At 52.6% G+C, this 11095-nt stretch overlaps 1 protein-coding gene across 5 annotated transcripts; it reads left to right on the forward strand.

Moving 5' to 3' along the window:
• The first annotated feature begins 22 nt into the window (after positions 1-22).
• Positions 23-11075, forward strand: CCDC71 (coiled-coil domain containing 71). 5 transcript variants are annotated; one of them, XR_011144070.1, is made up of 3 exons: positions 23-120; positions 2678-8499; positions 10389-11075. XR_011144070.1 is itself a non-coding variant. In XM_068960414.1 (3 exons), exon 3 carries the CDS (start codon positions 2738-2740, stop codon positions 3935-3937), a length of 1200 nt encoding a protein of 399 aa, XP_068816515.1. In that variant the 5' UTR covers positions 29-120; positions 935-1077; positions 2678-2737; the 3' UTR covers positions 3938-11075. The 5 variants fall into 5 exon arrangements, 4 of the variants coding, with proteins under 4 accessions (XP_068816513.1, XP_068816515.1, XP_068816514.1 ...); XM_068960414.1 differs by adding an exon at positions 935-1077 and having other exon boundaries at positions 29-120; positions 2678-11075; XM_068960412.1 differs by having other exon boundaries at positions 2678-11075.
• The last annotated feature ends 20 nt before the right edge of the window (positions 11076-11095 follow it).

Raw genomic sequence — 11095 nt, forward strand, 5'->3', positions numbered from 1 at the left:
AGCGGCGGGGGCGGAAGCGGAAGCGGAAGCGGGCGCGGGCGGCCCTTCCGGCGCTCCGCGGGCGGCCATGTTGGAACGGCGGTGGCAGCGCAGCGGCGGGTGCGGGTCTCGCGGCGGCCGGTAGGTTGGGGCCGGCGGTGCCCGGGCCCCGCTCTCCCGAGCGGGGGCGCTGCCGAGCCGCCCGACGGGACGGTCCCCGGGCGCTGGAGGCGGCGCCGAGGGCCCCGCTCCGGCTACCGCGCCGCGGGCCCGGCAGCCGGCGCGGGGGCCGAGCGGGGGAAGCCGCACCCGCTGTCTGCACCAAACACCTCCCCGCAACCCCCCTTCCTCCCCCCCCCCAGCGAGGTCACCGGCCCCGCGGGAGCCGGTGGGCCGAGGGCGGCCGGTCAGGTGTCGCCGTGCTGGGCCGAGCCTAGGGCGAGGGGCGGGCAGCCGGGAAGGGGCATCTCCTCCCCGGGGTGGGGCGGGCCGGGAGGAGAGACCGAGCCAGGAGGCTGCTTGCCCGTGGGCGGCCTCCGGGGAGCCCTCCTCGGTGTCCCCGCCAACCTCCGTGGGCTCGTCTCGGCGGGCTGTCGCAGCCCGGCTCCTCGGTGTCATGCCTGCTCGGCCCTCCCGTGCGCCCGGCGAAGTGTTGTGGAGCCCGCCCTTTCCTCCCGGCCTTGGGCTCTGGTCCTGAGCGCTCAGACAGCTCAGCCTGGCCTGGCAGAGCTGGAGCGTTGCGTAAGGGTTCGTCCTGTCAGCGCTTCACTTGCGGGGCAGCTGCATCGGTATCAGGAGTGTTGTGGGTACGTGGCCCTTTGGCGCTTTTGCTAGGGCATGCCCTCAGATAATGTATTAACTGAGCAAACTGGCTTTTGGCTGGATAAGATATCTCAATGTGTGTCTGTTTATAGCCGCCTTCCTTTCATACCATGTGTTACATTGCACACTACAGGAACATGTGGACGGCAGTTGCCACGAACGTCAGATCCCAGCCCGGCTGACATAGAAATACTTGCTAAGCTGTCCGTTCCTGGGCTTGGTGCAGCCTGAAGTTCCTGGCAGAAGATAATGTATTTTGCTGTCTGTTGAAAGCAGGTTGACAGTTGTGCCTCCTCCCTCTCTACCAGATCAGAATTGAGCTTTTGTATCCTCGCTTGCTTCACTCTGCCTAGTTCTTCTTGTTCGTTTTCGAGGTGGCAAATCTCACATCTAGCCAGTGATGCCAGCTTCAGCGCTGTCGGAGTGCTTTCTTTCCTGCCTCCCCTCATCTGTGGGAGATGCCCCGAGTGCTGCAAAGCAATTGCGTTATCCTTCTCCAAATCCCTCTTCTGCTGCGACGTCTACAGAACGCTTGATGGAGTCGAGCCCGCCGCATGGAACCTGTTACCCACCTGCTGACCTGTGCTGCCCCCTTGGGATCCCTTTCTCGGCTTTGAGCTTAAGCTATAGGCTTGTGTCTTCTCTCCGAACCGTTCGTGGCAGCACGGGTACCTCGTCCACAACTGGCTCTCCCGGGCTCTGTGGCTGCAGAATTATTGGCGCTCTGGAGAGAACTTGAGATACAAGCAGTTCCTCACTCTGTCTGCTCAGGTGCTAATTTTCCAGTCATGACTTTCTCATCTGCGTCCTGCCTTCTTTCATAGTGTCTCTGAGACCTTCGACGTTTCTCTGAAAAAGGTTGTTCGCTGAACACTCCTGATGAGGTTAAGAAGCTAAAGACTTTATAACCTCTTGCCACTGCTTCCAGCTGTGGAGTTGGCTGGGCAGCCAGCTCAGCGTGAGATAGTTTGAGTTCTCCCCGGTTCCTGCCTGGGCTCCTCTTCAGCTTCCTTTTTTTTTAAAGTAGTGGTTAGTGCTTCTGTCCCAGCCTGTAGGGGTGAGCTGAGTGTCATCCCTCAGGCCATTGTATGCATGGCTCTGGTGATATCTGCTTCCTGCTTGCTGCTGCTCTTGAATTTCCTACTTCCTGCTCATTTGGCAGTAGGTGTCCTTCAGTCAACAGCAGTTTGCTGTGACAGCGAGTTGTAGACCATTGTTCAAAGACAGGAAAAACAAGGGATGGAGTTGTATTTCCACAGTACTTGGCATCAATGAAGCACGACTGAAATAGCCTCCAGCTTTGCTGTCGGTTCTTCAGAAGGATGCTGCAAATTTGGCAGGGACTCAAAATCAATTTTGACTAGAATCAGATAGACAGCTGGAAAATTGAACATGACACTGGGATAGGCTTGAGGAACTCAGGCTATATAGCTCATTGGAGAGAGTGCTGAGATGGCTTGATCATGTTATTCTCAGTACGTACACAGGGAAAAGATTTAATGGAGAGCTGCTTTACAAAGGCAAAGTGAGATCTGATTACCAGAAGCTGAGGCTTATCAAACTCAAACTGGAAATGAGCTACAAATTTCACTGAGTTAACCGCTGGAACGTTTCACCTTGGGATGGGTTGGAGGGGATTGCCTGAAACCTTTGTTTAGGATTGAAGTTATTTCTGCAGCAGAGATGCTTTAGTTTTACTGCAAAGACAAAACAGTGACAGAATTGTCTTGATGCTGCTGCTAATTTGAATTATGCACAGAATCAGACAGGATGTTTGTGAGTAGCCAGATCTAGTCTTAATGGTTTCAGATACCTACTTAAAAATGTGAGATGATTCCGGTTGGTGTAAGCTAACTATCTTCTCTCTCCTTTTGAGGTGTCAAGGGTTGTTTTTCCAGTAATTTGGACCTTTTGAAGCACCTGCTTGCCTAATGCCATGAATATTGCAGTGAACAATGTGGAAGAAAAAGCTGTCCATTCCTGGTCGAGAATTTCCTCTGCAGGACAGAAAGTGCTGGAGGAAGCCCTCCGAGTCTTCAACCCAATGTCCAAGGACCTTTCAGACACAGAGACCCAGCTGGTGGCCTTTATTCAAGGCCTCAAGGAGGAAGGCTATCAGCCCACAATTCTAAGGAGTAAAGATGTATATGGTTACAATTCCTGTACAGCAGACACGCCTCATCAAACAAAAGAGAGCGCGCAGCGTGGTTCCACTGCCGCCAGCACCACGTCTGATTCCACTAAAACTCCAGCTAGAAACGCTGCAGCTGTGGCAAAGGTGTCTGCTTCGCCCACAAGCGTTTCAGTGAGCTCTTCTAAGGTCTCTGCTAAGCCTGTCTCTAAAGGCAATTCCACAAATCTGCTGCTGAACTCCCTAAAGCAGACAAGATCTGGCACATCCAAGGCCTCGGCAGTGGGCTTTCCTGCGAACATGTATCCGGATGTATATCCAGCAATGAGGCTGTCTGTGGTTCTGGAAGCTCTGGTGCCACTGAAAACGACTGCGTCCTGTTTGGAATCCAAGTACAAACAGGGGCGTCTTGGAATCTCGCCCTCAGACCTTAAACTCCTCAAGGCTTCGAGTCCACCAAGGCAGTCTTCCTCAGGCAAGACCACTAAAATAACAGAAGCTAAGGGGTATAAGCGTTTGATGAAGAAAGCACCAGATTCCGCCACCCTCACTTTAAATCTTCTGAAGGGACCAAAGGGTGGTGTGCTGCAGGAGAGTAATGCTTGCAAAGCCTCCGGAGTCCTGAATGGGAGACTGACGGGGAGCTCATCTCAAGGCTGCACTGTAGCACCGCAATCCAGGGCTTTGAAAATCAAAGCCAAGGAGGCTCTCGTGGGGAAAGCGGAGTGGAAAGATAGCGGCAGTCCCCAGGAGGCTGTCGGGCAGAAGAGGAAAAGAGCTGCCGAGGTGAGAGAAGCACCACAGAAGAAGAAAGCAAATACCATTCCTGTCCAAAATAAACCTCAGCGGGCTCAGGGCACTGTGAACCTGCTGAAATTCCAGGCCATCAAGGTGGACAACTCTTCTGATGACGAAGTGAGGAGGAGAGCACAGAAGATTCTTAGGGTCAACCTGTCCCCTGTGATCCGAATTCATCCCTTGTCTCATTCTCACAGCGTCCCCTGAATTTCTTCACTTTGACACTTTTTTTGTAAGTAAGTAAATATAAGCCAGGCGCCGAGACTGTGGAGAAGTTTAAGAGCAACTTTGGATCTCTAGTGTCTGGTGACAATATGTCAACTAACACCTGCAGAGGGAGCAGCCTGCTCCAGTGCTGTTTCTGGCTGTCTACCACTGCTATGCAGATCTGACTGCATAAGGACAAAACCACAGGATGGTGACTCCTTGCCCACGGCGAGCCGAGCAGGTCAAAGCGTTCGCTTTCTGTGAGGTCTTTTCTAAACGTGGCAGGCTGTGCTCTCGTGCAGGGGGAGAACATACGACTTTCTCATGACGTTGATGCACTGTGATATTTGCTCTTTTTCAAGCTGTACATTTACTGGTTTTATTTTGATCAAATTTTATAACTTTATTATCTATATATCTATATATCTATATATGTGCATATTGCCCAGGAACTGTGGGAAGATGCACTTCCTCCACCCCTCTGGGATTGGGTTCAATAGCTTTTGTTCCCCCTCCCCTTCAGCCAGTCTTTTTGTTGAAAGGTGCCAGGATTTCTTTGTGGTTCAGTGTTGTGACAGTCTGTTCTGGGCTCTCTTGAACAGCTCAGAAGCAGGCAGAATTATAGCCACTTGTTCATCTCCAAAAGCGCCATGCAATTTTGGAGAATTACCAGCGGATAGTTGAGTATAGTTTTAATCGTACTTTCGGTATTACCGCCGCACAAAAGCGGGGGTGTGTTACTGGGCCGTTGCCTGCAAGTCTGCCTGAAATTTCTAGGTGCCTCCTCCATTCGTTGGTAGCAGAAGCTCTAAACTCGTCTTACGGGTTTGCCGCAAAGAGCGATTCTGTCTCAGATCCCAGTGGTGTTTTACTCCCTTGGACCCTGGGTGCAAACTTAGAAGATGAACTTGTGACTGTTGCCAGCCTAAAAGCTGGAGTCGTTAATAGCAATTACTTACTCGTTCCTGCCCGCAGCTTAACTGCTTTGCTGTTGCTGAACGTTTCGGGAGCAGGTTGCAGGTGCCAGTAGAGAGGATACCTGCTGTGTTTGAATGTATTAGATACATCCCGCCTCTCCCCGAGGTCAGTGAAGTATTTGAGCCCAAATCAAAGCAGAAAAGCAGAAGGGTTGGGAGGATATACGCCAGCACTTAAATGTAGAGAGTTTCTTGCTATCAGTTTGTGGGGGTGAAGCAGTAGGAGAGGAGAATTACCCCACCATCATTATCATATCATGATGGATAACAGCTTTGCTGTTGTTTCTGGGATGTTGTGAGATGGTTTGTGGCAGGTGTGAAAGCTCTCTGACTGCAGGCTCTGCCTGTCCCCAGGAGGCACTGCAGAACCGCTGAAGACAGGCTGTGATTAGGCTTCCTGCGCCTGGGGGCATGTTGCTGGATGTGAACACAGACTGTACGCGGCCAGAGGTCGGGTTTCCTCTCTGCAGGGAGAGGAACTGCAAACTCCGTGAGAAACACTGATGTTCAAGCGGTCGGTGCTGCAGTGGCCACCTGGGAGGGATGACCTTCATAGTCTTACACATGACTGACTGTAAGATCCCGGTTTGGATACTGCAAAAGCAAAATATGGCAGCTCGAGGAGAGGAAACGGCGTTAGGCCAAGCACAGGCCTGGCTCCTGTACCTTCAGACCTCTGCAGCGGCAGGCCAGTAATCCACTCGCTCTCTCACCAGCTCAAAATACCAGTTGTCTGACCTAGTGATCTGTGTGGACATTGGCTGCAAGGCTGAGCTCCTTTGGGAAACCACAGCTCCCTACCACATTCCAGCTCTTCTCTAGCACCTATCTGGATTTCAGTGCTTTGTAAAAAGGATCAGTTTCTGATCCCCAGCTCAGAGAGGAAAACTGAAGCACGTAGAGGAGAAACAAGTTTCGCTAGGGAGCGAGAAACTGGGTGTCCTGAGGCACAGCCAGGGTTCTCCCGACTCGCCCAGGTAGGGCAGTGCTGTTAGCAGGGCGGACGTTTTCCCTCAGGAAATGGTTGCTCTGAATCGCACACTCGAGTTCCGAGTTGTTTTTGCTGCGCGTAACTGAGTTGCTGTCAAAGATCATAATTTGCTGCAGTGTTTGAGACTGACCTGTGAATGCCGCTGGCTGGCTGGAGAGCGGGAGGAAATATTTTCTTCTGCTTCTGTGTCTCAAAATGCCCTGGCAGAGAGCGCCCCTTTCCTGACACGATGCTGGATGAGGAGAGACCCTCCATCACTGTTGCCCAGCCAAAGTTGCTTTGTCTCTTTTGTTTCCATCCCTTCAGATCCTTCTCATTCCCACGCTCTCAAATGCCAGGTCTTGAAGTCTTGCACTGGAGTTTTTCTTTTTGGCTGTTTCCTGAGGAGGGCTCTGAACTCCAGCCTGTACTATCGCTGCCTGACAAGCTGCTCTTGTGGCTTCCCCTTGTTCCCAACCCCATATAAGGGCACCAAGAACTGTCTCCGGAGCCTCTTTCTGTGCAGCGAGCAGACGTCCCAGCTGAATGCCTGGGCTCTGGGAGGAAGAGCAGCTGGATTCAGGTTGAGGTTGCTTTTCTTCCTGCCTGAATAGCCTCCAAGAAGCTGAGCACCTGAGGCCAACGCATCAGGATGCACCCTTTGCCTTTGTCATACTTCTCTCTGCAGGCTCGCTCCCTTCCTCCCCGCTGTTCTGTCACCTCTTGTGTTTCACCAGTCTGAATCTTTGCCAGTCACAGACTTGGCTTATACTATTGCTAAACACATCAAGCAGAACATACTGCCTTAGCAGGGCTGTGCCTTTCTAGGCACTGAGCTGAGTTCTGAGAACACTTGATGATGATGGCTCGCCTGGTATCCTCCCCAGGCCACCAGCATAACGGTCTTCTGCTCCATAAAGAGAGGTGGGCGTTAAAAATATTTGTGTACTAGGGCTGTATCACTGAGGCTCCTGAGAGGGAATTAGGCACCCAGTAACTCTGCTTAGAGGCTTGCCCGTGATCAGTCAAATCTCTGGCACCTTTTCTGCACGTCTGTACTAGGGACCGCAGGGCACCTGAGCTAACTGGGCAGCACTGGAGCAATCAGGGTTTAGATCTAGTTTGCTGAATGTCTTTCACACTGATTCGGTGCTGTCCTGATGTCTCTTCTTCTGACTTTGGAATTTGGCTGGAAGGAGTGCAGTTTGTTAATCGCAGAGGGTTTTTATAGCCTCTTGTGCCAATGTCAGCAAGTGCTGCCTGGCAGTTATTCCCAGTGAGTCCAGCGTTGGCATATGGGGTCCCTGCAACCTGTTAGTGGTAGGTTTTGCAGTCCTTAGTCTTGCGGCTGTGTGCAGGTGCTCCTGGCATCCAGGTCCTTTGACACCGATGTGCAGGAGGCTGCAGAAGGGGCTGTGCTGTAACTGCATTTTGGCTGGTGTTTAGGGAAGATCAAGGGTTTGATCAAAACAGAAGTCTAAGACTTGATCTAACCGGAGATCTCAGGTGGTCCCTTCCAACCTACATTTTTCTATCACTACAATTAGATCATTTGCCTTCCAGGGACCTGCAGCGGCAGAAACTGGCACAGCAGGTAAAGAATGTCTTACCTGGAGTGCTCTGGGCTCTGCCGAGTGTGCTGTATGCAGGTTGTTCAGACCTGTTTCTGTATTAGTCACTTTGAATTCATCCAAGTGCCTAACCTGGCCTGTGCTGTTCCTGGGTGCTGTGACAGCCAAGAGCTCTGGAAACACTCTCTTAGGAATGCTTTTACCACATGGATTTGTGCCACTGTCACTTCTAGAAATGATTCAAACAGAGTTGAAAGGGCTGTTCTGCAGACTGAGTTTGTGGAAATCATTTCTCCTTTTATTCAGCTGCTGAGAAGCAAGAGTTTGTGCTTCGCCTGCACCAGACCAGCTTCCTGTGCGCTTCAGACGTTCGTCAGTGAGGTCCGCGGGGAGAGCAGCTTATCCGGCAGGCAGGTGAAGGGGGAGCTGACACCACATACCAGGTTGAAATTATGCTAATTAGTAGAAATGTTTTAAAGCTCATGTGCACTGTGATCAGGTTTCACCTTCTGCCACTACCTTCAGCTGGAGAAATTTCTTCCCTGCAAGCCATGTAGTGTGGTGCTGCTGCTGTTTCCAAACTATTTGTGTTCTACGCCAGAACCAGCTGCAGTAGTCATCCTGGTGCGGAATTTCTTAAGCATTCTTCTGCAGAATAAGAAGGGATTATTTTGTACTCCTGTTCTGTAGCCCACTAGCAGAACTCTACATGTCCTGGTATTTTAGTGCGGGGAAGAGGTGTGTTCTGCAGAGCGTAGTGAGCGCTAACGTAGCTGGATACTTCTCAGACCAGAGCATCGTCTGCCCAGCCTGCTGCTGCCACGCTCAGAGGACAAGTGCAGCTCTGCTCCAGGACCCCGCTGCCATCAGTCCCCTGCAGAGCAGTGAGGAGCTGGGGCGGCCCGCTCTGCGGAAACGGTGTTCTGCTCCTTCTGGCGTGGCTGGCTGGCCGTGACCCCTTGTTGTCTGGTTTTGCCTTGCACAGAGCTCAGCGAGTTGCCAGCTAAGACCATCTCGGAAAAGTCAGGGGGCAAAATAGCACAGGTGAGTGGGGCCGCTCAGTTGTTGGGCCTTGCTGCGTGCCTGGCTCGGCAGCCCTGCCTTGTAGCTGCGTGTGTTGTGCCTTCCTGCTGCCAGAGCCCCCTTGGACACCAGCAGCGCTTCTCCACTGGTGGAGCTGGGTGGAAGTCCCCCTGCTCCAGCTGTGGCGTGGGGGGGATGCTCTGGGTTTTGGGCCTGAGCACAAAATTGAGCAGCAGTTTGGCCCTTTGGCTTGTGACTGTTGCCATGGTTTCATGGCCAGACCTTGCTAGCATGCAAAAGGGTGGCAGTCACTCTGGACGCTTTTCCCCTTGGGCCAAAGTTTCCTGCCTTGTCTGGGAGCTAGGCCTTTGGCCATGGCACAAGGTACACGTGCTGACGGAGAAGAGACTTGTCTCTTAACTGCAGTTGGACAATGTAACACTAGCTGGAAAGCTTCCCAGGCAGGCGGGAAGGTTTAGGTGGGTAGATCCTGGATTGTGCCATGCTTGGCAGAGTTGGTCTCATGCTGTGTGGAGCACCTGCCCTCAAGCAGCTTGGTTTGTGTGGAAATGACTGTTTCTGTTTTTCAGTACATGAAGTGGCACTGGCCTTTCTGCTCCTGTGGTCAGATGGAGACAGCTTTCCAGGAGCTGAAGTGGCTTGAGGAGAAGCACTGTTCTTTGGCAGCTGTTGCCTTCTTGAAGGCGCTGCAGCCCTTTGCTTTCTGAGCTGGGCAGGCTGGGACTATCCAGCTGGGACTATCCTTGGAGAGGGTACCAGGGAAGGCTGCTCCCAAGCCCTCATGCTCCTGGGCTCTGTGCTAGAGAATGCCGTGCTCAGGTTTCCTTCTCCTTGCAGCGTGCTCCTGCCCAGAGCCCGATGCTGTTAGACAGGTGCCAGGTGCCTTGCTGTCTCTGGAGCGGAGACCGTGTCCCAGAAGGCAGGACAGCCAGCCCTTATCACTAGGTCAGCCCCAACTGTCGACTGAACAATATCTGTAGATGTGACAGCATTAGCACTAAGCAGCTTGGCCGGTTGCTGCCTCCAAAGCAGTGGTGCTGAGGCCAGACCCCTCAGTTTCCTTAAGAAGATTGAGGGGTCTGGTGAAAAAGCAAGAAGCTGGGATTAGGCAAAACCAAAGATGCCAGTAGGGTCTGGCTGACCAGCTTCATTTGCTTCTGCTACACGAGGATTTCTCCAAATAGAGGGAGCTAAGCATGTAGCATACTGGTAGCACTTCTTGAACCCCATCCCTGTCCAGCTGATGGAGCCTTTCCTTCTCTGTCTGGTGGCATTACACAAGGCACTTGGTGCTGCAGGCTCTGGAGGGCAGGGAGGTGCCCTTTTGAAGCAAGCACCTCTTCTAGCCTTTGGTTTCCGTCCTTCATTAGTTGCACAAGCTGGCTTCGCTCAGGTGGTCACAAGGAAGGGAAGCAGCTCTCTCCGCTTGCAGAGCCCCCCGGTGTGTGCTGACTTGTATTCTCTGGAAGCCCTCGGAGAGAGGGTAGCTCTTCCTTGTGTGAGCATCTGAAATAACTTCCCCTGCGGGGATGATTAGGCCTTGCCCCTGGGGAGTCCCTCAAAGGCCTTATTATCGTCTGGGACTCTCTCCTCATTGTCTTAATTAGCCCTTTCCATTCCTGTTGCTACAGGCAGCCCCTGTGAGAGTCTGGTGATTCCCACAGACACAGTCAGGCACGCGGTGCTGGTATAAAAGAGAGGGTGCTGCACAGCTACCCCCGGAAATACCTCCCCTCCTCCCCTGGGGGCCCAGACTTCAAAGCAGAGCACTTTGAAACGTGCCCCCAGTCCGTCAAACTACCAAGGCCCGGGAAGGGACATGGTTAGCGTTGGAATTTGTCCCGGGGAGGATGCAGCGTCTGGAGCGTAATGACATTCTCTCCTCATAGTTCCTGATGCAGCATTTCTGAGGAACGTTATTTCCAGAGCCGTGGCACAGCGGTCAGTCCGTGGGGCATGGGGGATCTGGGGTAGCGAGAGGCACTGCCCAGCCCCGTGAACTCATCTTTGCCAACCATCATCTAAGAGAACTGGCTCCACGGCTGCGGTGCGACTGACCTGCTCTGGCTGGGACTGGTGCAGCCAGCTTAGCCGCGGATGTTGCCTGGTGGTCAGGAATCCTGAGCGACACCCGTGGGAGCAGTGACCTGCCGTGCCCAGACTGCTGGTGCCAGCGCCCCGCGGCTTGGTCTGTCCCAGCGAGCGTCCCTGGAGTCCGATGGGGAACGGCCGTCGCCCAGCAGAAGGGCGAGCAACAAACTTTTGTACGGCAAATTTACAACAACTGACCACCTTGTTCTTGAGTGAACTTTATACTGTTTCATTTGTTTGTGTAGGATGTTTCTGAAGCTATATTAATATTTAATGTTTAATACGAGGCTGGGCTGCTCCACACTCAGTGTTGTATATTTTGGAATGGCATTGTTTAGTGAAAAGGCAGTGTTAGTATTATTCCGCTCTTAGGCGGGAACGGGACAAAAACCAGACTGTCTTTTTTTTCTTACATGAAGTGAACTTTTTGTTATGAAGTCCTAGCAAGTGTCCAGCCCTTCAGTAAAATGGTGCTCAGAACCGCCCAGCGTGTCCAACTTGTCTG

This window comes from Struthio camelus, chromosome 14 (genome assembly GCF_040807025.1).
Source record: "Struthio camelus isolate bStrCam1 chromosome 14, bStrCam1.hap1, whole genome shotgun sequence".
In the NCBI taxonomy this organism is placed as follows: Eukaryota; Metazoa; Chordata; class Aves; order Struthioniformes; family Struthionidae; genus Struthio; species Struthio camelus.